Here is a 26400-nt window from a genome sequence, read left to right as displayed (position 1 = left end):
TGACCTGGGGGTGGCCCAATGGAAGCTGCCCGAAGTGCTTTCCTGACTGGGACTCCTATGCCAGCCAGTGTCCCAGGGAACCGGGGTGAAGGAGAGCAGGGTCACCCCCCCCCCCAGATCTCAGTGGCCTTCGAGGTAGGTCTGGGAGGTTTAGCTTATGTCCTGTAGCCAAGCCTGAGTCCAGTGCCTGCTCCTACCAGTACCTCAGTCCTTGGCTCTAAATAGCAGCAGCCCCAGTACCACAGTGCCTCCTGGGGGTGACCGAGCTCCTAGCTCTGTCCCTCCACACAAGTTTGCCTCTTCTCCCCCATTCTTTTTTTTTTTTTTTTAAAGCAGAGGTAGTCCCTGGGATGATAAAACCCTACCCAGAATGGCAGTATTATGACTTAAAGAAGCAGTTAAATAAAAGTCTCCAGGAGTTATTTAAAAAAAAAAAAAATTAAAGTGATTGATGAAGTTGAATAAATTAAAGATACGGGTTATCCCACCGAGAGCATTCCCTTCCCAGGCTGTCTTTGGTATTTGGCCAGCAGCATTTCCGCTTCTGTCACTTCTCTCCCACTCTCCTACCCCTCCCCTCGGGAGAAGACAGTGCCCAGCAAGGCCCCAGGTGGTCTGTCCGGCAGCAGGGGCGGGGTGGGCGTGAGAAGTCAGAACTTCGTGACTCCGTGACTCCGTGCTCAGAACGGTGCTGTGGCAAGTGGCGGCCTTGGCAGCCAGGCCCGTGGCAGAAGGAGAACGTCTTACAGGGACGGAAGAGGCGCGGCCGGCAGGACACTCCAAGCCCAGGAGCGCGGGCGCACAGGAAGGCGCGGCAGCCCCAGGTGCCCTCTCCGTAGGTCACGCACGCGGCTGGCCCCCTTGCTCCAGCTTCTCTGCAGCAAAGAGGGAAGGGGGAGGTGCGGAGGGAGGCTCAGAAGCCGCTGCTGTCGGCGCCGCCGCCCTCACAGCTTCTTCAGACGGCTGTACATCTCCCTTTTGCTCTTTTCCCCGGCCCAGGTCCGGCTCTTGGTGCGGAACTTCTTCAGGTCTTCTTTGAAGTCCTCGTGGTGCATGGGCCGGTAGCCGGGGGGCTCACAGTGAGACTGCACACGGGAGAGGACGAGATGAGGGGCCCCTGCCTCACGCGCGGAAGCCGGCTCCCCCCATCTGGGCTCGCAAGGCGGGGCCCTTCTTGGCGCAGGGCAGGTCCCCAGACCGTGGACGAGACACAGCCATGACCCCCAGACAGATCGGACTGTCCAACCTGGGTGAGCGGGGCACCATGCTCTCCAGAGACTTCTCCTTACCTGGCATTTCAGGAAGAACTCCTTGTACCCGCCCTTCAGGACATACAGCTCGGGGTAGTGCAGCTTGGGATACTCGTTACCAAGCCGATCTCGCTCTCTCACGTACCGGCACCTATCAAGGAGCAGGCAGGCCAAAGCAAGGTGAGCTCTTCCGACAGAGCAACACGAGACCACACGGGGGGCGGCGGGCGGCGGGAGAGCTGCTCACACACGGCTTCCCGGTCATTCTCGGAAACGGTCCGTGTTGAGCTGTGAGCTCCCGGCCACACGCGATCTTTAGGAAGTTCACAGGTAGTGGAAGGGAGACGGTCTCTCTCAAACGGTCCTTCCTCCAAGTTAAACAGCCCTACCCTGTGGCCCCTGCCCAGCATCCTCACTGCCACCACCGGCACCCATGTGAAGTGACTGCTTCTGAGCCAGCTTCCCGCTGCAGTCTCCACCCTTGGCATACCACTGCCCCCCAGCCTCCTCCACCACCGGGGTCCCTCCCTGACTTCCTATGTAAGCCGGCGGCTTTCTTCCTGTGGCTTTTAAATAGGCCGAGCTGGCTCCGGCCTCGGCGCACCTACTTGCACCCTCTGCGTGGACTGAATACCAAATACTCTTACTAATAACCTCACCTGGCCATGGCTCCTGACCTCTCAGTCCCTGGTACAAAAGCCAGTCCTTACAGTGGCCCACTGCGTGGTACCCCACCCCCGTTCCTCTCCTTCTCTGTACTCCAGCCACTTGGGCCCCCTTGCTGTTCCTGCAACCTGCCTGGGAGCACCCACCTCTCATCTTATTTCTCTCCGAAGCACCTTCTAACACACCGAATGGTTGACCTATTTTTTATCAGTATTTGTCTGCTCCCGCCCGCTCGGAATGCAAGCTGTGTGAAGGCAGGGGTTTTAGTTCTCCTACGTTTTGCTGTTCCCCGCAGTAAGCAGAACACTAGCACGTGAGAGGCAACAGTAAGTACCTGAGGCTGAATGAGTAACCCCACTCGGGAAGGAACATGAGTCCCCGCTCAAATCCTACCTCTTCCTGTGGTCACGGTTTTGTGCTAAACGCAGGGCAAGTCCCTGTCCTCGGGAGGCAGGTGGGGGGACAAGTTCCCACTGTAGGTGTGTGTGTGCTAACGCGGCAAAACAGCCTGACCTTTTTTTTTTAATTTATTTATTTAGGGGCATCTGGGCGGCTCAGTCAGTGAAGCGTCTGCCTTCGGCTCAGGTCATGATCTCAGGGTCCTGAGATCGAGGCCCGCATTGGGTACCCTGCTCAGTGGGGAGTTTGCTTCTCCCTCTCCCTCCTCCCCAGTCCTGCGCAAGCTCTCTCTCAAATAAATAAATTTAAAAAAAGTTTTTTTAAAAGAGATTTATTTTTTTGAGTGAGTATATGTGTGGTGCGAGGGGGCATGGCAGAGGCAGGGAGATAATCTCAAGCAGACTCCCCACTGAGCATGGAGCCCAACACAGGGTTGATCTCATGACCCTGAGTACATGACTTGAGCCAAAAGTTGGACTTTTAACCGACGGCGCCACCCACGTGCCCCCATGTGACCTGACTTTCGAACTGGTTCAAAATGAAAAGGCTGCGCCAGGATCCAGGCCTGTGGGCCTATGAAAAGTCTACCTGGGCTGACCCCAGTCAAAACCGCACCCACCCCTCCCTCTCCCTAGCTGTCCCTCTGTCCTCCCAGCACGGACCACACTAGCATCAGAGACAGCGCCCGGCTGGAGAAGGCCCAAAGCCCTTGGCAACAGAAACTGCTAGGTCAAGGCTATAAAAACACCACACTCAAGGAAGCTGTTCATCAAATCAAATGACTGCTTAATAGTTAAGAATTTGGGAAAACATCTGCCACGCATGCATCTGAACTTTCACAAGAGCAAACATTTACATGTTTGCAGGCTAAGGTATGGAAATGACTTGGGAGGTGAGAGGGTGCGCGTCGTGCTGAAGCACACCGAGTGTGAGCCGCCCCCCGCCACACCCCCCCAGTTACCGTGGGCCTGTGCCCCGCGGCCCAGCGGCACGCAGCACTCACATGCGAGGGCCTCGCTCAGAAGAGAACTCGCAGTGGAACACGACAATGACGCGCTTGCCATCAGTAGGTACGATGGGCTTCTTGAGTAAGAAGTCCTCAACCTCCTCTTCCATGTGCAAGTTCACCGCACCCTGTGGGGGCACCAGACACTCTTGGCACCTGTGCGTGCCATCCTTGCGGACAGGGACTCTGAGAGTCATCTTTAATTGGGCACCTCATCTTCTGTTATGACTATGGGGACATGACTGGTATTTAGGAGTTTGGGACTTTCAAAAGCCGCGGAGCCTGTGGCAAACACTAATGTTGTATTTAATGTACCTCTTTACTATATTTTAATAGTATCTTATTGGTTAAAGTTGGCACAACCGGTTACTTTCTTCCTGGGAAACCGTGTCCCAACACCCGCCCTCCACCCTGCAGCTTAATTCAACTATAGACTTCGAGGCATCGCTAAGCCTGGTATAGGAATCAGGGAGGACCACCTAGAAATGCCCTTGGTGGTGACGGTGTGAGGCCTAGCTCAGGGAGCATTTGCTCTATGATGCGGTGGAGTAGTGTGGGCCAGGGAATGTTCTTCAGTGCACCAGGAATCAACGCCTCTTTTAAAAAATTCTCATAACCAGCATGTGAGCTAGTAAGCAGCCAGGTGTCACCACCCACCCCCTTTATTTTACTTTTTATTTATTTATTTATTTATTTATTTATTTATTTATTTATTTATTTTTAAAAAGATTTTATTTATTTATTTGACAGAGATAGAGACAGCCAGCGAGAGAGGGAACACAAGCAGGGGGAGTGGGAGAGGAAGAAGCAGGCTCCCAGCAGAGGAGCCTGATGTGGGGCTCGATCCCAGAACACCGGGATCACGCCCTGAGCTGAAGGCAGACGCTCAACTGCTGTGCCACCCAGGCGCCCCTAATTTTTATTTATTTTTTTAAAGTAGGCTCCATGCCCAGTGTGGAGCCCAATGCAGGGATTGAACTCACCACCCCGAGATCAAGACCTGAGCTGAGATCAAGAGTTGGACATGTACCCAACTAAGCCACCCAGCACCCTAACCACCCCTCCACCTTTTCAAATCACACATCCATGGGGCAGCCGGGTGGCTCAGTCGGTTAAGTGTCTGCCTTCGGCTCAGGTCATGATCCCAGGGTCCTGGGATGGAATCCTGCATCGGGCTCCCTGCTGAGCAGGGAGCCTGCTTCTCCCTCTCCCTCTGCTCGTGCTCTCTCTCAAATAAATAAATAAAATCTTAATAAAGAAAAAAAAAATCACGGATCCTGTCAGGGATCCTTCTATGCCTCCCACAACAGCAGGACTCGCCAGCAAGCCTCAGGAACATACCTTGATGTGGCCACCCTCATATTCATATGGGTACCGGCAGTCAATGATAACAAATTCTTTAATGAGGTTGGCAAATTTGCCATTTAAAACAGATGCCATCTGTGGACAGAAAGCCCAGGAGAATCAACTTTGGCTGCCAGGAACAACTAGTTGTATCGCAGGGGTGGCAGGATCCAAAAAGGTGACTTACAATTTCTGGAGAGATGTATTTTAAATCCTGATGCTTCCCAGCAACTGTATGAAAGAGATAACCCTGTAAAAAGTTTAAAAAGATACTTAGCAAGTCTCGAGGCCTGTAAATACGACATTTATACCGCTAGCCCGCCTGGTAAGAGGCAGCTTTACACGCAAACCTTAAAAGAACCGTCTGGCTACTCCTCTAGGCCCTTCATGAACACCCGGACATCTCATCTTCACACATACCTATAAGGCACTCATCCTCATTCTCGAATGTGAAGCTGGGCACCCTATCCAAGGTCAGCTAGCTAGTAAGCCAGATGTAACTACAGAAACTTCAGGTAATTTCCTTCCTCCTACTTGTCAGGAACCTTCATCTCAGTAGCCAGATTTTAAGGAACATGGTGTCAGGCATTGGAGATGGGAAAAATGAGACCTGGCCTGGCCTTGAGGGGAGAGACAGGCACATCAGCAATTACTCATTAGGGCAACTGGCTGAATCAAGAGCTCACCCATCCCCATGGCCATTTGCAAGGTCATTATGACAAATATAACCAAAAGCTTCAATTCAAGTGGAAGGTTCCACCAACAAGGACACACCCAGTCTTGCTCGCTCTTCCCTTCAGATAGAGTTGTCTCCTATTTTCAACCCCCTTATGTGTCCCTATTCCTTCAAAACTCACCTGGCTGAAATATGAAATATGGCCCAGACCCACACCTTCCCCAATTTTCTAGGTGAGACAAGCCCCCTTTATTTCTCCCAGCCTGCTCACACTGCACCGACCTTCACTTCCATTCACCGTGCGGTCCATGGCATGGCAGGTCTTACCACATGAGAGTTTTTTGAGGGAAGGAACTGGGTCTCATACTGGAATTGGAATCTTTGCCTAACACGTAACAGGTAAGTGCTTCAACAAATGTCAGCTAAACTAATGAATAAGAAATTGAGCTGGTAGCCTTCGTGTCCTGAGTGGCTAGACAAGCTACACGCTCTCTGTCCCACCCTTGTATTTCACCACAGCCCAAAGGCAGCCAACTCCTCCACTCAGCAAATCCGTACGTATCAGGCCATCATCAGCAGATCTTCCTCTGCACTTCCCTGAGGGCCTTCTCCCTCAAATGCTGTGCTTCTCTGGACAACAGAGAAATTCATCAACTTAGGATCTTCTAAGATAACCTTTTGATACACAGTCGTGTAGTGAGGCTACAGGTTTATTCTTGCTTCTTTATAGTTTATGGCATTACTATTTTTATAATCAGAAACACAGTTCCCAAAGAGCCTGGCCTTTGGGTTGGAGTCGAGGTGGCTGGTGAGTGGCTTCTTAGTTTGTCTGATCAGTACAAGTAAGGTCGACAGTCCCAGAGAGACCAAGATACATCAGATCATGAGTCTGTTTCCTTATCTTTAAAAACTTCAAACTGTGTCCTCTTGGGGGCATTGCAAGAGTCACCCCAGGGAGGAAGAAAGGCTGAGGGGGGTTCTAGGAAACATCCCAAAGCCCAAATCACATAGCCAGGGCAGCTCTCCTTGCGTCTGCTTAGAATTACCTTGGAGAAGTCTCCTATAAGGTCCCTTGGGTCATTATCCAAAATGTTCTCAATGGTCCCCTTTGGGGAAGATGCCAGGGATAAAGAGTGATGTAGAATCTGGAACAAATCAAAGGTAGAAAATGAGGCCAGTGTTCTGAATAGGACTTTTGAAAACATTCACCTAGAACATGTCACCAGGAGGAGAGTGACATGTAAATGCCTGTATTTAACAAATAAAATATTTTCTTTCTTTGACTGAATCTAGAATGAAAAAGAGAATGTGGGTCACTGACTAGGTCTACTATTATTTCAGTGTCTAAACGAAATGTTCTGAAACTAAGTTTTTCTTCTTCCCTTTTCAAATTATTTTAAAAGATTTTATTTATTTGAGAGAGCGTGTGCGCACAAGTAGGGGAAGCAGCAGGCAGAGGCAGAGGGAGAAGCAGGCTCCCTGCTGAGCAAAGAGCCCAATATGGGGCTTGAACCCAGAACCCTGGGTGCATGATCTGAGTGGAAGGCAGACGCTTAACTGACTGAGCCACCCAGGTACCCCTCCCTACCGTTTTTAAAAAGGGGAATTAGGGGGCACCTGGGTAGCACAGCGGTTGGGCGTCTGCCTTCGGCTCAGGGCGTGATCCTGGCGTTCTGGGATCGAGCCCCACATCAAACTCTTTCAGCTATAAACCTGCTTCTTCCTCTCCCACTCCCCTGCTTGTGTTCCCTCTCTGCTGGCTGTCTCTGTCGAATAAATAAATAATCTTAAAAATAAATAAATAAATAAAAATAAAATAAAATAAAATAAAAAATAAAATAAAATAAAAAGGGGAATTAAAATTAAGGCTAAGCCTAGGGGCGCCTGCGTGGGTGGCTCAGTCATTAAGCATCTGCCTTCGGCTCAGGGCAGGATCCCAGCGTTCTGGGATCCAGCCCCGCATCAGGCTCCTCTGCTGGGAGCCTGCTTCTTCCTCTCCCACTCCCCCTGCTTGTGTTCCCTCTCTCACTGGCTGTCTCTCTCTCTGTCAAATAAATAAATAAAATCTTTAATAAATAAATAAATAAATAAAATTAAGGCTAAGTCTAAAATAAATATTTTTTAGTTCTATCCAACTGAGAAGCTCTAGAGGTACAAGGAGCATTCCTAAAGGACACTGTGGTCTCTAAATACTATTTCCCACTAAAAGAAACCAGGGCTTGAGGGTGCCTGGCTGGCTCGGTCAGTGGAGTGTGTGACTCTTGATCTAGGGGTTTTAAGTTCGAGCCCCGTGTAGAGTGTAGAGATTACTTAAAAATAAAATCTTAAAAGAAAAAAAAGAAAAGAAACCATAGCTTTTTGAAGAAGCGATTGACTCCAGGTTGGGACAAGAAATGTAAAAGATAAACCTGGAATGCCTTCTGATAGTGGCAAGGAACCTACCAGACTAGTAAGGCCATGTCAAAAGGGCTAGTCATGGGGAGGTAAGGATTTCTAAAGCAGGACACAAAGAGCATTAAACATAAATAAGATTGATTAATTGAAATACATTTAAAAATCAAGAAATTCTGTTCATCAAAAGAACAATATTAAGAGAAAAGGCAAGCCAGAGTGGGAAGATATACAATCTTTCAATAAAAGATTCATCTCTCAGTACACAGAGCACTCCCATAAAGAGATAATCCAGTAGAAAAATGGGCAATAACTTGGATTAGCAATACAGAGAGGAAAATCTAGGACCAAGAAGAATGACTATTAGGAAACAGAAACTAATACGTAGGACTCCAAGGAGACCAGGTTCAAACACAGGCAAAACGCAGCTACAGCGGCTGAGTTCAGATCAGTGTTACTGACGGGGAAGCACAGGAGGGGCTCTGCGCTACGGCTAGTGCTCTTTCTTGGTCATAGTTGGTATTTATGGGGGTATGTTCACTTTAAAGAGATCCAGCATTCATTTTGCCTTTCCCAAGGGTGACCAAAGAGTTTGATGAGTAGAGGTTTCTCTTTGTAGGAACATTCTGCGAATAAACGAAGAACAATGGACCTGCAGGATCGCTTTTTGAAACCTTGGTTAAATGAAATCTAGGCAACAATCATCAATGGCTGTCCAGCAGCGTGCTGCCTGATCAAAGTGAACAAATCACCCAGGAAAGAGTCATGCCAAAGAAATGGAACCCCAATCTGATCAAGGGTTTACGGGCAATACAGAGGATAGAAGTCAATGTTAGAAGATCCCATAGGGCCATGGGAACTTCTACAAGACAACTGGCCTGAGTTCTTCAACCAATAAATTTCAAGAAGAAAACAAAAAGATGGAGCACAGGAGCCCAAGTAATAAGAGATCCAGCGACCAACTGCGATGCAGAGACCTTATTTCAACCCAGATTTGAACAAACTGGAAATGCATTTAGGAGACAATTAGAAATAATATTGGGGCACCTAGGTGGCTTAGTTGGTTAAGCATTTGACTTGATTTCGGCTCAGATCGTAATCTCAGGGTTGTGAGATAAGCCCCACCTGCTTAAGATTCTCTCTCCCTCTTCCTCTATCCCCTACCCTTTCTCTATTTAAAAAAAAATTTTTTTTAATTAGAAGCGATATTAAGAAAATAAAAAGATAAATCCCTAGTATAGCAAGAGTACAAGGAAATGAATATTCCTGAATATTGATGATAAATAAACTAGAAGCTTTCTGGAAGGCAACTTGTTGGCATGTATAAAATGCAAAGTCTTATAAATGTTCCTGCCCTTTAGTCTAGAATTCCTTTTTTTTTTTTTTTTTTTGAGGGGGCAGTACAGAGGGAGAGGGAGAAAGAATCTCAAGCAGGCACCATGTCCAGTGCAGAGCCCGTCATGGGGCTCCATCTCCCGACCCTGAGATCACGACCTGAGCGAAATTAAGAGTCAGACGTTTAGCCAACTGAGCCACCCAGGCGCCCCTAGAATTCCACCTTTTTTTTTTTTAAAGATTTTATTTTATTTATTTATTTGACAGAGAGAGACAGGCAGTGAGAGAGGGAACACAAGCAGGGGGAGTGGGAGAGGAAGAAGCCGGCTCCCAGCAGAGGAGCCTGATGTGGGGCTCGATCCCAGAACGCCGGGATCACGCCCTGAGCCGAAGGCAGACGCTTAACGACTGAGCCACCCAGGCGCCCCTAGAATTCCACTTTTAATTAGAAAAAGTAAAATCCTCATCAAGTATTAGGTAACCAAAACAGATTATAAAATGTAAGACACCAGGCCTAGGTATTTTCATGGCTGCCATCTAGCTGACTTTTTTTTTTTTTTTTTAATATTTTATCTATTTATTTGAGAGTGAGAGGGAGAGAGAGCACAAACGGGGCGGGGGGAGAGGCAAAGGAGAGGGAGAAGCAGACTCCCCACTGAGCACAGAGCCCGATGCAGGACTCTATCCCAGGACTCCTGGGATCATGACTTGAGCCGAAGGCAGACGCTTAACCGACTGAGCCACCCAGGTGCCCCTCTAGCTCACCTTTTAAGACAACTAGTGGTTACTCAAACCTTTTCATGCTACAGAAAACATGGGCAGTTCTCCAGTTTATTTTACAGTGCTTAATACCAAACCTTAATACCAAAATCTGATGATATAAGGACAGTATAATGAAGGAAAAACGCGTATAAATAAAAGCAATTCTAAATAAGCCAAACACGACATTTCACGAAGCAAGAATAGTTTTAAAATGAGGAAATCTATGAATACAAGCCAAAATACATAAACAAATTAATAAAAATGGAGTAATCATAGCTAGGATGCAATAACGTTTTGAAGGCTTTAGTTCATGGAATAAATATTGCAAAGGCGCATAGGATTTATGCCCAGAGAACCATGACAAGTCACTCACCTACAGAAATGGCTAATGGTCAATAAGAAGTGAAGGGATGAAGGACGCCTGGGTGGCTCAGTCAGTTGAGTGTCTGCCTTCGGCTCAGGTCATGATCCCACGGTCCTGGGATCAAGGCCCACATTGGACTCCCTGCCCAGTGGGGAGCCTACTTCGCCCTCTCTCTCTGCCCCTCCTCCCCACTCGTGTTCTCTCTCACTTGCTCTGCTCGCTCTCGCTCTCTCAATACATACATACATACATACATAAATCTTTAAATGAACAAATGAATGAATGAAGAGACGCTCGATCACCCCTGGAGTCAAGAAACAGATACGAGATACCATTTTTCAGACATCAAAATAGCAAAAGCCTCCTAGGAATGATAACATTCAGTGCTGAGGAAATTCTGGATAAAGTCATCAATTCATCTGTCTCTGGCAGGCATGTGCATTGCTGATTCCTTTCTAGAAAATGAATACAGTAGGGGTGCCTGGGTGGCTCAGTCGGTTAAGCATCCGACTCTTGATTTTTTTATTTTGGCTTAGGTCATGATCTCAGAGCTGTGAGATCAAGCCCTGTGTCAGGCCTGCTGAAGATTCTCTCTGCCCCTCCCCCCAATAAATGAATGAAAAAAAAAAAAAGAATAAATAAATGGGGGGGGAATATAAAATGTACATAGCTCTTGCCTCAACAACCCCACTTATTCTCCCCAAAATGAACATGCAAGGACGGCGAATACTGTAATTGTTTATAGTGTTTGAAAACTACAAACAATCTGAATGTTAATCAACAGAAAAACAGCATATCCATTACAAGGATTCTCGTTCAGCTATTTGAACATAATTTACAGTGCTCACTTTGGCAGCACATACACTAAAATTGGAAGGATACAGAGAAGATCAGCACGGCCCCTGAGCAAGAACGACATTCAAATTCATGAAGTGTTCCATATTTTAAAAAACAAACAAAAAATAATTTACATTTGTGTACCGACCTATAGAAAGGTCGTGATATTAATAGAGGAAGTTCCAAAATAACAGGAAAAGAAACCATAACAAACTACGAGCAACTGATTTAATAGAATTAGATATGCTAAACTTGACACCAAAGAGGATACATATTTTTTTGAGTACAGGTGAAACTTTTATAAAAATTAAACTTTCATTAGGCCACAATAGGTCTGAATTAAAAGAAAACAATGGAACTGAAACACTTAGAATACAATGAAAACACGACACAGTTGTGAGACAAACTTAAAGTATTGGGAAATGTACAGATCCAAGTAGGCCAGGAGACAGTGATGCAGCAAACCCAAAGAAACAAGAAACCCTAAGGAAAGTCCGGTCTCCCCAGCCAAAGGACTAGGAAAAGGGCCGCCTATCAAGACAGAAAACTTTTAGACAATATAACCACTGCAGCCAAACACCAAGGCAAAAACGATGGCCCTATACCATGCCTGGTCAGCAAGTGGGGAGCTTACACATCCATCCCTTGCCCAGCTGTAATGAGGTGCTCAGTCTCCATTCCACTGGGATGGTGTCAGCAGAGGCCTAGTGGGGACCTTGAACTCCCGCTCCCACCCAGCAATAATGAGGCTCGCCCCCACCCAGTAGGGGAACCTGAACTTCCACCCCCTATCATCCCCACAGTATCAGAGGCCTAAAAGAGAAAATTTACATAGACCGGAGTCTTATAAACCCCCAATACACAGGATACAATCGAAAAATCACTTGTCATAGAAAGAACCAGGAAGATCTCAACTTGAACAAGAAAAGACAATCAATAGAAGCCAACACCACAACACAGATGCCGGAATTATCTGGTAAGGATCTTAAAGCAGCCATCCTAAAAATGCTTCAATAGTCAATTAGGAACATGCTTGAAACACATGGAAAATAGTTAAGTCTTGGCAAAGAAAAAGAACCAAATGGAAATTTCAGAATAAAAAAATACAAGTATCATTCTTGCCCACAGCAAAAAGGCACCTGCAAAACCAACCTCCTGGGGCTTCTCTGGACTGGCTGCCTCGGCGGGACTGGCCCCAGCCATGCTCTTTCTCCGCTTCGTATTTGCAGGCAGGTGCTCCTCTTGAGATCGGTCTGGTCTTTTTAACACTGACCGGGTGATGGAGCTACACGTGGAAGAAGAGTCAAACAGCTTGCATCGATTGCCCTACAGGGAAAAAAAGAGACCCATCTTCCATTAAAACCTACTCACTTGAGGGGCACCTGGGTGGCTCAGTCGGTTAGGCAGCCGACTCTGGATTTTAGAGCAGGTCATGGTCTTAGGGTCTTGGGATCGAATCCCTGCGTCAGGCTCCGCACTCAGCGGGGCGTCTGCTTCAGGATTCTCTCCCCCTTTGCCCCTCCCTCCCCGGTTGCTGGAGCTCTAAAGTAAACAATCTTAAAACCAAACCCAAAACAAAAACCTCTGCTCACTTGGATGGTAAAGCAGATGGGCCAAGGGCTTCCTGGGATGGTTTAAAATTCACCCTAAATCGGGAAACAGACACTGTCCCTTCCTCTAGTCCCAGCGACTCCTGGAGGGCCTGGCACATAGTAGCCACTGAGTACCTGGTGTCCAACGAACACGTACACAGCTGACACGATATGGAGACGAGGAAGACAATCGGCTCTCAAAAGCTTACTGTCTACACAGGGTCCTACGAGTCAAATAACTGTTACCCTCCAGCTGGGAACACATTTTTGGTTTGCCTCCTTCCCTCTATTTGATAACTTGCACCTTGCTTGGGCAGCTCTCAACAGCTTTTAATACCCCACCTAAATCCAGAAAAGGTTAAGAGGTAGCTAGATATGCTAGAAAACAGGGCCAAGGTGTTAAAATAGTGCAAAAGGTGTGAGTTTGTAAGGAGCAGGGGTGCACAGAGGAGCAAACGCCTTCAAAATGGTGTTCAAAAGTCCTCTCTACTTGGTCTTTCTAAGACTAATTTCTCAGAGTCATAGGGCAGCTGCTCTGACCAGTGGTAGGAACAGTCTAAACTCATGTGCCTGCTTATGACTCGGCTTTCCCGAGTGTGTGCCTTGGCTCGGCTTTCCCTTCCATGCAGAATCTCCTTTCATACCCCAGTAAACTGCTTTTTTCCAAGCTGATACTAAAATTTCGACCACACGTCCTTGAAACATTCTGGTTAATCCCCAGCAGAATGTGCCACTCCCATGCCAGCTCTCCCAGAGACCAAGGATTTTCTCCTAATTTTTCTGTTTATTTTAATGGAATGTTTTCTGAAAAGCAAGACCAGAGATTTTTTTTTAACCTAGAAGAGCTGGAGGCATTTTTGGGAAGAGGATACACAGCTTTCAATAGTCTCAGAGGGAACTGTGAACTCCTCCAGGGAAGAAACCACAATTCCAATACAGCCCCAGCAACTGTGAGTCTGCAGTAAGTGTCCGTGCAAGGCAAGTCCTTGCTGTGAAGGGCCCCAGAACTCTACTGGTAATTTAAAAATCCAATTAAGGGGTGCCTGGGTGGCTCAGTTGGTTAAGGATCTGCCTTCGGCTCAGGTCATGATCCCAGGGTCCTGGGATTGAGTCCCGCATCGGACGCCTTGCTCAGCAGAAAGCCTGCTTCCACCTGCTGCTCCCCCTGCTTGTCGCTTGCATGCTATCTCTCTAGTAAATAAATAAATAATCTTTAAAAATAAATCAATCAAAATCCAATTAAAAAAAAAACTGATAGACATTTCCCAAGCTTCCTTGCTCTGTACATAATTTTTGTCTTTCAAAGGGACCTAGTAAATTTAGTCAAAGCATTTGTACTGGGATAGCCCATTTCCTCATAGCTATGCACGTTAATCTACTATAATTTGTAAGTGGTCCCAAGAGTATAGCTCATTTGTCCCGTATTTATAGTTCAAGGGCTGTGCTAGTTTAAAAATGTAAGGATTTCAATTTATATGTATACCTAAGGGTGTGGGGCTCTGATTTTGTCCTGTGACAGTTCTAATTTTCTCCAGGCACTTGTACCATAGGAGAGGATGTGTCCCTGTGCGGGTATAGCCTCGCTTCTAGCTTTGTTTGAAAGTATCCCTGATGGAAACCGAAGTCTATAGGCTAGACACTGATAGAAATCTATGAGTTACTGTTGTTTGGCAAGTGTTGTGCTTGATAATATGGAATATAAATACATGAGAAAGATCAAAAAATACATGGGGGAAAAAAAAAAAGCATATAATCTTCAGACTAAAAGCTTCGTACTTGAAAAGTCTTTTTCCAACTACCTGGATTTAGAGCTAGCAACAAATGTGGCCCTTCCCCCTATCAAGACTCCTTGTTTTACAAAGTGGGAAACATGCAGACAGATGAAATGCATCGCTCAAGGTCTCCATTTGTGGGGAGCCCAGGTGGGATCTAAATCGAGATCCCTAAGTCCTGTGATTCCACTTGACCTTTGGTTGTACTCACCTAAGATGGCAAAATTGAGGGCACACCTCTACCATCCCAAATGCTATGGAGAAGATGGGAGACAGCGGGCTCTTTACCCACTAGGTACTTAAACACACACAAAGACAGCCAACAAAACTGAGGATGTACTTTAAGACTGTCTCTCCCACTGACAACTTCGGGGTCATTCTCATGACTTTTCCTTTATCATTGTTACTTCTAAATACCACTATTCCTAATTTAGGATCCCTTCAATCTGTTCCCTCTTCTCCCTGTAATTCAGAAAAGTCTTTAGCACTTTGCCAAATAGTCATAACCGGCTCCTAATCACCCTGTTTGTAACTGACCCGTCCTCCCTTCCAGTTAATAGTCACATTCAATGAAATCCTAGCGTCCCTGGGAAAATCCATCTAAACCCTTTAGTCTGGCAGACAAGTGACATTCGTCACAACCTTGCCCCTGCTCACCATACATCCCCGTTCTCCAGCTTCCCAGGGCTACACGCTATTTCCTCAGATGAACTGTTTTTTCATGAATCAATACATCCTGCCCCCCAAGTTCCCACACAGCCTGAGACCCTGAGCAAACATGCCCTCTCTGCGGGATCAGCCCCCGATCTGCTCACAGCATATGGCTCTTTCCAACGTGATGGACGTTCCTGCCCTTGAAGTGTCCACAAGGCCCACCTGTTTGATGGGATACACGTGGCCACACGTTGCGTTTAACAAGGCCACACACACAGGGTAAGCTGCTGTCTGCTTCACATCGGGGGCTCCATAACTCCACTGCTCCCCCGCGACGGAGACGTGGAAAAATAACCCACTCCTTGCTGTCTTACTGCTTACGGTGTGAGGTTTTAATATGGGGGCTGAGTTAAACAAAGGTGTAGCTGAGGATGACAGTGGGGCAAAACCCTACCTGGGACAAGACGATGACACACAGGCTATAAAAATGGCTAACGAAGGACACTGGCTAGAAGGGAAGTCTCGATGTGAAAGCACAGACTGAGTTCATCTACTGACGCCTCAAATCCCTGCCTGAAGCAAATGTTGTGGCCACAGCAAGCCGCCTGCCCCTTCTCAAACTCAGACAACCTGTCAGAGCAGGTCAAGCTTGAGGGCCAGAGGGGGGCTCTGAGCACTCTGCAGATGTGTGAAGTAGAGCTTCACGGGCCACTTTCGGACCCCAGAGCAATGAAGGAGTCATCCAAGAATGTGCTTCTATCACTAACAGTTGTAACCCAATGCCTGGCTAGGTCAAAGGCAATGCTAGCTTAACCGAGGCAAAAGAAACACAAACAGTTGTCCTACATGTGAGCTGTGGGTGAGTCTATACAGGAGAAATGGAAAAACAAAAATGACGTAAAACCTCAATTATCTATGGGTAATATTCCCAGCATCCTGAAACTATGAAATAATCCTAAACTCCACATGGAAAATACCTGAAGTAAAACAGAATCTTTGAGCAGAAAACAGAGATAAAGCAGTGTTCCAAACGTTTGGCAGACTTTGTGCAAATGCCGAAAAGCATGGACAAGACAACGAAACAAGCTCAAGAAAGAGGAGCACCAGAGACCCAGGGACAGAGGACAGCCAGCTCCACACCTTGCAAACAGGAGCTCTAAAGAGCTCGGAGTGCCCATGTAAGTATGTCCCTCAGTAGCTCCTAGGGGAGATGGTGTGTTCTGAGGCCAAGCAAGGCCCCAGCCTGTGAACTCAGCCTCATTCAGGGCCAATCCCCAGACTACCCGTACCTGCACCCACAGCTTAGAACACAGAGGTGCCATCAATCACTGTCACTTGTGAGGAATTCAATTTAGCAGATATTTTCCTGAGATCTTAAACTAGAAAGTAAGAGAGATCAGAGTTGTACAGAAAGGATATTAATGCACACACAAACACACAGACACAGACACACACACACACAGGACATTAACTTGGCCGAGAATGGCTGGGATAAACTAAAAATTATAAAAACAAGAACCACATGTATATTTATCAGCCAGACTTCCTCACACACCAATGAGGACAAAAGAAAATATAAAGAAACAGCATGCTTTACACCAAAGAACACTAGTGACCAGTCAAGGGAGAGGCTCATACAACCCAAAGACAGAATCAAATGAAACTATTTTTGATCCCTGTGGTGATGTGGGCAGAAGGATTAGTTTTCCATTTAGTCTAGTCCACTCTGTCCCAGAGGCCTAATTACTCGAACCTCTCTCCAGACACACGGGGACAACTTACAAGGTTTGTAGTTCTTCTCATGACAAGGGGAGCCGTCCAGAGGCTTGCCATGCATGATGGGGTCTCTTCATCGTTCTAAAAGAGAAAAACTATAATAAAGATCCAGCAGAGACTAACAGTTTGAAGGCACTAGGTGTGATTCTGCCTGAGGAGTACCAAACAGGCCTAGATAAGGAAGCCTCTAATGTTCGCTCCTCTTTCCCACTAACCAGTATGTTAAGGTCAGAAGAGCATCACATTTCACAAACTGGGCATCTGAACATGTAGCTAAGAGCACCCCCCCCCACCCCCTGCCCCGAGGGTTTGTGAGGAGGTAGACTCTGGCTCTCCAGCTTTACGCCAGCTCGCCCTACACTGTTCTTGTTCCAGGTCTCTTGTGCAAAATAGACTGTCGGCTCCTTCAGGGTAAGAAGGATCCTCTCGGTGTCTTCTTTTGAAGAACTGCCCCACTCCCACCTCAGATTTAATTAGACTAGGAGCAGAGTCTCAATAAATTCTCACCAAAAGAACAAAAATATCAGCCACCCCAAAGCCCTGGGGGATTGCTGTTCTTTCTCACATGACTCCTCCAGGGCACTTAATGGAATAGGTGGGAACGCGAACACATGAACGAACACACACACACACACACACACATGAACGAACACACACACACACACACACACACACACAGCACCTTCAGATTCTCTCCATCAAGAAGGTCCATGAAGCCATCATCCTCATCAGACAAAGTAGCTGTCACAGGGGACTGGGGCATAAAAAGAGGAACGAAATTCCCTGGCTCGCTGCCATCTCTTTCATTAGAGGAAAGCTGGAAGACAGAATTCACAGCTTGTTAATAACTGATCAGAACGGATTTCCTTGGATGGGTCACTAGATTTTACGAGGATTTATTGTAAGTAAAACTTTGGCAGCTACTCATCAAAGGAAAATGCAGCCTAAGTTGATAAAGGATTTGATGTCTACACATAGTCCTGAGTAGAATCAGGCCTGGAAGCCTTCATAAAAACCTCTTCTCAGAGGCAAGTGGGATCTGGGGAGAGCCTCTAACAGAGGGCAAGGTTTGCTTTATCAGAGGACTGTAATCGGTGAACGGGAATCAACATGCGGGTTGCGATACAGTAGGATAACCTGCTGCAATGAGGAAGGGTGAGAGATATAATCTGGTGGGGGGGTGGGACAGGGGGAGAGTAAAGGGTGGCCTGGTTCTACAAAGTCTATCTTCGTCCGTTAGACCTGGAATTTAACTGACAAGTGCTGTGTTTAACTGAGGAATTACTGTGTACCAGACTCTATGATATCATCTTAAGTGTTCGGTTCCATTTAAACCTCACAACACATAAGGGGAGTTACTCCTTTTCTTCTTATTGAACGAATCAGGAAACCAACGCTTAAGAAAGGTTACCAAGATCACATGGCACACCTGTTTGACTCCAAAGCCCAAGCTTCTCTCCCCACTACATTCTTTCCTAGGAGAACCATTCCTGGAGTAAAAATAGGGTATCTCACTAGATGACCCTATGTTGTTGTTTGGGGCGGAGAACCCTCATCATAAAACTAATATATATGTAATATAGGAAATTTAGAAAGATGACTCTTAAGTCTACCATCGGAAATAAACATTACTGGGGTGCCTGGGTGACTCAGTCAGTTAAGGGTCTGCCTTTGGCTCAGGTCATGATCTCAGGGTCCTGGGATCAAGCCCCATGTGGCTCCCCGCTCAGAGGGGAATCTGCTTCTCCCTCTCCCTCACCCTCTCCCCTCCTGCTTGTGCTCTCCCAAATAAATAAGTAAAATCTTAAAAAAAAAAATTCTGGAGATGAACATTACTAATACAAACATTGCTGATAGTGAATTCTATCTTTTCCAGGTGCTTCCTAAAACCAGGAAAAATGTTCAGAGAGAGATTTTTTCCCACAGTAAGGATGCAGTCTCAACCTAAGTCCTACAGACAATCCTTGAGACACAAATCCCTTTGCAATAGGACTGCATTAATTCCCAAGTTGCCCTCTGGTTTTCAGAGTCAGTTGCCCACCTAGGGAGGAATCCCTTCTGCAGCTGGCCTCCTCCACTTCGGGCACCAGCTTGCCTCACAGAAGTTCCAGGCTGCCTCCGATCCTCCACAAGTGCTCCTGGGCATGCTCTGGGCACACTGGCAAGTTTCCAGGCAGCAGAACCAAGGGGCAGGTAACTTTATTGTGGGGCAGCACCCTCTGAGGCTCACACTAGAATACCAGTATTTTGGGGACGCCTGGGTGGCTCAGTTAAGTGTCTGCCTTCGGCTCACATCGTGATCCTAGGGTCCTGGGATCAAGTCCCGCATCAGGCTTCTTCCTCAGCAAGGAGACTGCTTCTCCCTCTGCCTGCTGCTCCCCCTGCTTGTGCTCTCTGACAAATAAATAAAATCTTAAAAAAAAAATTATAATGCCAGTATTTGTGACATAGGTTCTGGGATCCCTTGCGCATGTGTGATACAGCAAATGTCGGACATGTCACCTATCATGAGGGATGGCCAGGTGACCACAATAACCCCGATGCGATGGTCTTCAAGGGCACACTAAAGATATTTAGTTTTGGATACTCAGTACTTAAAGAATTACCGTGTAGTTGGGAATCAGATTTTGTTAAATCCTGGTCTTCTGTTTATCTGTGTCCTTTGGCAGATCACCCAACGTCCCTCACCAGCCTTTCCCAATCCGTAAAATGGGTTAACTCCAGCTAGTTCACAGGCTTATGAAGATTAAAGACGAGAACATATATAGAAGTGCTTTGTGCAAATGCTAGACAGAGCAAGGATACTGGCTGAAGGTGAACCTCAGACCACACGCCAGATTGGAAAGCTGTATTTTCACATGCAAGTTCCCAGGAGAACCTGGAAACCAAATGTGGTCACTTCGTTGGGCCTCTCTAGCCCTAGCTGTCAGATCGCCAGTAGGCAACTTTGGAAGTAGTGACGCCTCTGTTTGGCAAAGAAATAACCCTGGGGTACGTGGCCCCAGATATTGTCAAGGAGCCCATAGGTAGTGGGTTCACTGGAATCCAATAGTTCTTAATAAACCACCTTTGGAAGAAGCTAAGTGCTGTCTCTGAACAAAACCACTCTGGGAAGTGCCTCTTAGCACTCAGGAGGCACTTGGAAAGAGCAAGTTTTAAAAAAGACCCATAACCCCACCATACACACATTTAGAAGAATGACCCAGGATGCCCGCAGATTATTTCCCCAGAATTGACGAGGCCAAATATTCCTTGCTCAAGTTCAATATTCCAGACATACCATCTCTCACTCTGCTTCTGCCCGTCTGCTCTCCAGACACAGCAAAAACACCAAAAAATGTGACAGTCTAGTTTCAAATGACAAAGTCAAGGTAAAGACAACAAGAGCTACTGTAGTGTCTTCAACTCCGGGTTAAAGAGGGTGCTTTAATTCTGTTCCCATCAGGAACTCCCCTGTGAAAGCCAGGGCACATACCATCCGAGCTGGGGCAGAGTTCTGCCTCTGTGTGAAGAGATCTTTACTCTCCTCAAGTCCATGAGAATGCAGGCAGCCACGAGATGCCGGTCTTATTGGCTTCTTAAACTCAAAGGCTTCCTGCAAGACAGCAGAGTCAAGACATCTTCCACTGTCCACGAAAACCATGACCTTAGCTGTAGCTCGGGTGAGACAGTCAAGGGAGCAGGCACTGCTCACCTTTGTAACTGCTTCCAAACTAAGGGTTTACCCATTTCTGAGCTTAACTCCAACACCGGATCTGTGCCACTAAGAATTTCACAGACTTAGGCAACAGCTGACTTCTAAGGCGGCATCTTTTCTCTCACCACAAAGACTATTTCCTGACAAAAACATAAATATCAGCCAAGTATACAAAACACTGAGTTAATAAGCTAAATCAAATCAGCAATTTCCTAAAATCTAAAGCAAAGTGTTTCAATATAATTGCCTGGGAATGGGAGCCGCAACTTTTCACTCTAGATTTGTTTGAAGATTTTGTATTTTCCGCCTTCTTCCTACCAACAGGAGGTAATTATTTTCCACTTAGTTATTGTACTCCATACTCAAAGCAATGGAAAATTAAGAAAACGACTGTTTCACTCAACAACATGAATCGCACATGTTGAGTGAAAGCCAGAAGTGACAGAATACATTCTGTGTGATTCCATTTACTTCAAGTTTGGAAGCACTTATAATCCCCCTACCTAAAATAGCCACTTCACTTGTGATGAAGTGCTCAGAGCAGTAACAGCTAATATCACAGAGTATTCACATGCCAACACAGCACTAAGTACTTGCTATGCATTAACTCATATAACCATCACCGATCACCTCCATTTTACAGATGAGGAAACGAGGCCTTACAGGTTAAGTGGTGTGCCTAAGATCACAAGAGCTCTTTACCATCTATGCTGTTTCCCCTCCAGAACAAAGTTCCAAGCAGGCAACCCTGGGAAAAGCTAAGCTCAGGGGAAAACCAGGCATCAGTACAGCTTCCCTGTGTCCAGTAGAAGTTACTATATGTATATATGTATACAAAGGCCGAGGCAGTGCTCCAGGCACTTAAGGCGGGAACTCACTTCTGTATTTTCCCTCAGAACCACACACAAGTTGCTAAGAATCACTGGGAGAATTTATGGAGGCAGTAGGTTTTACACGAAGTCTGGGAGATGATAAGGATTACAAACTGTGGCATTTTAGCAGGGAACGGAAAAGGGAAGGAAATTGACATGAGGATATAGTGAGAATGAAGGCTGGAAAAGTTGAGCCAAGTCACTGAACTGTTTTGGATGCCCTGTGCAAGGCACCTGGCAGGTGTGAGAAAAGCCAGGCCAGGGTGTTCTTGGACTTTTGGATGGACCACCACAAGCTCACCCTCTAAGCTACCAGTTCAGTTACTCTGTGATTCACTGAGACTTGTTCACTCTGTGCTTTCAAATATTGCCAAGAAGCCTTTTCCTAAGCTTACAACTCATCCCAGGGTGAGCACAAAGAGGCAGGGCCTTCTGGATAAAGTATTCATGGATATAATTACTCCTAAGGGCTATCATTTGAGCAACTGCTCCCTGCCAGGAACCATTTTAAATGCTTTACATACATTATCTTCTCTAATTCCATAATGCCCTACAAGTTACTGCTACTCGTATCTTACAGAGAAATGAAGAGACCTACAAAGAAGTATCGGGGGGTGCCTGGGTGGCTTAGTTGGTTAAGCGTCTGACTTCCGCTCAGGTCATGATCCCAGGTCCTGGGATTGAGCCCCATGTCGGGTTCCTTGCTCAGCAGGGAGCCTGCTACTCCCTCTCCCTCCCACTCCCCGTCTGTACTCTCTCTGTCTCTCTGTCAAATAAATAAACAAAATCTTTAAAAGAAGAAGAATAAGTAATGGGTCAAGGTCACACAGCTAGTAAGTAGGATTCAAATCCAGGTTTCTCTGCCTGCAAAGACCATGCATGACTTTGGTGGAGGTCTAGTCTCCCAGAAAGCAGCCCGGCCACTTCTCTGTAAGCCACTGACACTTGTGGCTTTACCTCTATCCTGTTAGCACATTGATGCCACTCACATTTTCCTTGTTCTCATCCTGGTCCATCAGCTGAAAGACGTCATGGTCAAGAGAATCAGAATGGCTCCTCTTCAGAGCTGGGCTACATCCCAAGAGCTTCTGCTGTCAAAAAGAAAGAAAGACATTAGGTACATAAATGACAATTCAATGAAACTCAGGTTCAAAAGAAAAACAAAAACTGCAATGAGGGTTTAGCTCCTCACACTGCAGGTGGTAACCAAGAAATGTGGCCAGGGTTCCACCTTACCACAACATGGGATAGAAGGTCCCGCTACGTGGCTTCCCACCTAACCTCACAAGGTAGGTCTACAGCCCTCTCAGCAGAGATTTAGGGGGCCAAATCAACCCTAAAATATCATTTGCAAAAGAAGAATACTTCCTGTATCTAACTGGTAGTTAGAACTGAAGGTGAGGCTGTTTAGGTGTTTTGAGCGCTTACAAGACTAAGGAAAACCAGTCTTTGCTGTCTACATTAAGGTCCACCATTAAGGTCCCACTGATAGCTAAGCAGACAGATTAAACCAGGGAACTAACTTACAGGCAGGAAACTTATTCTCCTCATGGGGTTTTCAAGGCTGCGAATAGATCGGAAGGTAAACAATGAGAATAAAACAAGAGACAGGTATTCACATTAGCAGATCCCGTGTGTAGTCTATAGTTTGGGGACAGAGCAGTCAAACATCCCCGCTTTAAGCAAGATGGAAGAACAGATTTCTGAGGCTGTCCTGTTCTCACAAGCACCCCTAACATTACTGGGCTTCTAGGTAAAAAAGGCAAGCCCAGGTCTTCTCTTAAAATACACATTTAAGTCTATGATGCCAGAGAGTGAAGTAAAGGGTTGGGCAAGACTCGAAGAGAAAAGCACAACTTATAGCTGAAATAAAGGCTGGGAAGTCCTACAGACGGCTGACACAAACAACTCATTCCCTAAAGGCACCAGACTTATTTACAGGATCCACAAGTCTTACTAGGGTCAGCTAAATCCAGGGTTCCCATCCAGAGCACTAAGAATTTCAATAAAACATTAAGAAAAGTCTTTCCTAAGCACAAACTTTTAAAACCAGTGAATACATACTTTTCTTTACTATCCAAGGGCCCAGGAGAATCCAGACAGAAGCCTGTGGGAAATAATAAAACCTCAGGAAATAATACATGAAACACCATTTTGTCATTAAACAAAAGAAAAATACTAGTACTGTTTCTTTAAGCCATCAATCAAGACTCATGGCTTGGACTTTTGCCAGAATTAAAGTGGTGTCACTATTTGTCGAAAAGTTCATATCTGCACAAGTCTTAACATTTTCATAGTGTATCTACCAATCCGATTTCCCTACTTACAAATATCATCAAGGGAATAGGATGTGAGAATTAAACATAATCTTTTGATGACTGGTTGGTTATTCAGACAGAGATTACCCAGTAACTTTCTGTGAGTTCTGACCACGAAAAGAATAGGTACCAGTTTTCTGGAATAGTTTTGACTTCAAGTAATTTATCTTGTCAGACCGTATGTGTAATTTGGGGGTATGGAAAAATACATTTATCAGTCCTATGACAAGCCAAGTGTTCATTGCCTTTAACAAAATAACACCAAGTAAGGTGCTCATCTCACCAAAGGGAGCAAGGCGTAGGAGACCCTGCTCTCAATATGGTCCAGACCCACCCGCGTCTGCCTAGTGCACACCTCTCCTCATGATATCCATATAACTTTGCAGGAAGTCAAGTGTTAGCTCTGATATTCTCATTTGCCGTGCTGCCACAAGTAAGCATCCTACCCCTAGTTCTGAAGAAGTCTACATTTTAAGACCTTTGCTCTTGCAGTTCCCTAACATAAAGCATCTGTGCAAATATAACCATGAATTTATGAATTAGAATAAAATGCACTGGCCCATTTCCTCCATAGCAGGCTCACTGAAACAATAATTTGACCCTGCGTTTCAACCAATACGCTTTTCTGATCTTGGTGTTATGGTTCATTTTACCCAAATACTCACCCTCCAGATCAAGCACACACCATCTCCATGCAGACACTGGACACTTGTTTCCTCCATAAGCTACCACAGGGCCTTCTTTGCCCTGTTTTAAGGGTGTTTGTCACGGAATGCCATGACTCTTGTTTACTGTCTCAACTAGTCACCAGACTAAGTTCCTAGGTGAAGTGCACATTACAACAAATTTCAAGTTTTCATCCTCATGTAGTAAACAGAATAAATGTTGAAGACTAAAGGAATACCTGAATCGGTTGACTCAGAGGAGCCCATTCTCTGCAGACTGCTGTTTCTCACCTCCAGCGGCTGTTCATATTCACTGGAAGCAAGAGAAAGAATTCTTTCTATAAATTTCTAAAACATACTCACAAGGTTACTTACAGGAGACAGGCCATGAGGTTAGCAAGTATCCAGGCTGCTCTCAACCATTTACTTCTAAGGCAACACCACAGATCCCATTTAGCCACCCAAAACACCCAGTTAGCACTTGAATATATAAAAGATGAGACTGGAGTGGGTAGGCATGGCCTGGGCCACACTGCAGACAAGAGGACTATGATGTTGGAGTATTTCCTGAAGCGAGAGCATGTGTTCTAGGTACCTGCTGGGATGAAAGACGAATCAGACAAGTTCCTGCTTTTTTCAGAGGTTGGAAAACGTACAAGACATGTGCTTACAGAGAAAATGGGACGTCCAAAACTGAGGGAAAAGCAGCTCCACCAGAAACACTGTGGGGTGCATGTTTTGCCATGAGGAAAAGTCCAGAGAGCTTGGGAGGATGAAAAGTTGAATAAAAAGGCCTGGCCTTTTAGGAAAGCAGGGGTGGACGTCAGGAACGTGCACGGGCTGAGGAATTGAGATGATTTTGCACATACGCCAGGAAATAAAATGCCATGTCTCTCTGTCGAGAAGGAACAAAGCTCGCAGGAAGCTAAGATCCTTCGAGGTGGTTCAGCAAAGGGTGGAAGTGAGCGCCTGAAAGGGTCCGCTTTGCCCCCGTGGGGGTAGATTACAAAGAGCTTCCTGGGATTGGGGCAGAAGAAGAGTACAAAGCAATCTGAAAGGGGCGGCCAAGCTGGGGAACCCGGGCCGACCCCACCCCCTACCGGGCCCGGCTCGGGGCTGAGGGCCGCCCTGGAGGGTCCGAACGGCCTCTCCCGCCCAACATTCCGCCTGGGGGGAGGGTGCACATGGCGGGCCCCAGCTCAGCGGGGCGGCCCACGAGCGGCGGACAGGTCTCGCCCCGCTCCGGGCCCGTTTCCCAGCCGGATCCCCCCCGACAGCCATCTGGGAGCCCAGCGGCCTGCGGCACCGTTCGCCAGTCCCTCCTCACCTGCCCAGCCCCTGCAGCTGGTCCATGGTGACCGTCAGGTTGGTGACAGGCGACAGGCCCCCGGAGGCTGGCGCGCCGAACAGCGCTTTCACGACGGGCTGCGGCGCGGGAGGGGGGCTGCAGGCGAAGAGCAGGCGGCGGCGGTGCGGGGGCTCTGGGCCCAGTTCCATGGCGGCGCCCGGCCTCCCAGGGCTCCCGCTCTCTCTTCCTCCGCCTCCGCCGCGCCCGCCCCGCCCCGCCGGCACCGGCCTCGGCCGCGCGCCCGGCCGCGGGAGCCCGCGGGTCAAACACAAACACGACCCCGCGGTTCAGAGACGCGGCTGCCGCGGGCAAGCGGCGCGGACGGGCGGGTGTCTAGACCCGGCAGGCGCCAGCCACATGCACGGGTGATTCCCCCGCACCCCGCGAGGCCAGCGGGCGGGCGGGCGCCGGCAACCTGAAGATTAAATCCAAACAAACGCGTCGGGTCGAGAAGAGAAAGCGGCCAGGGCTCACACTCTCTTCGTTTTTCTCTCACCCCCTTGCCCGAACCCGGGGCCGCAGAGCACCAAGCGGACCTTCACCTCCCTTCCGGGCTGTCGCAGCCGAGGTGGCCTTTCGCGGTAATAGCTGCTCACTAGGGACCGCCGCTGCCCCGCCCCCCTTTCCTAGTTGGCGCCAAACGGAATCCACCAATCAGTAAGCAACTTCTCCTCCT

At 47.1% G+C, this 26400-nt stretch overlaps 1 protein-coding gene and 1 non-coding gene across 5 annotated transcripts; one reads left to right on the top strand and one right to left on the bottom strand.

Moving 5' to 3' along the window:
- On the bottom strand, positions 1–25885 carry CDC25A (cell division cycle 25A). Of its 4 annotated transcripts, none has more exons than XM_040628882.1 (15): positions 25704–25885; positions 24616–24689; positions 23458–23500; positions 22921–22957; positions 22383–22484; positions 20300–20419; positions 17507–17641; positions 16831–16905; positions 12183–12356; positions 6388–6486; positions 4853–4915; positions 4663–4761; positions 3319–3449; positions 1290–1401; positions 1–1085 (listed from the first exon to the last, which is right to left on the bottom strand). In XM_040628882.1, the coding sequence occupies exons 1-15, from the start codon at positions 25871–25873 to the stop codon at positions 945–947; spliced, it is 1575 nt and encodes a 524-aa protein (XP_040484816.1). In that variant the 5' UTR covers positions 25874–25885; the 3' UTR covers positions 1–944. The 4 variants fall into 4 exon arrangements, with proteins under 4 accessions (XP_040484816.1, XP_040484817.1, XP_040484818.1 ...); XM_040628883.1 differs by having other exon boundaries at positions 22383–22481; XM_040628884.1 differs by lacking the exon at positions 20300–20419.
- On the top strand, positions 11034–11140 carry LOC121102653. The gene has a single exon (XR_005834771.1). It is a non-coding gene; the product is annotated as a U6 spliceosomal RNA (small nuclear RNA).
- Positions 25886–26400: the final 515 nt, after the last annotated feature.

The sequence above is a fragment of the Ursus maritimus genome, unplaced genomic scaffold (assembly GCF_017311325.1).
Source record: "Ursus maritimus isolate PB19 unplaced genomic scaffold, ASM1731132v1 scaffold_14, whole genome shotgun sequence".
NCBI classification, from domain to species: Eukaryota; Metazoa; Chordata; class Mammalia; order Carnivora; family Ursidae; genus Ursus; species Ursus maritimus.
The sequence above is the reverse complement of the archived record's forward strand: the minus strand, read 5'-3'. Positions and strand labels throughout refer to the sequence as shown.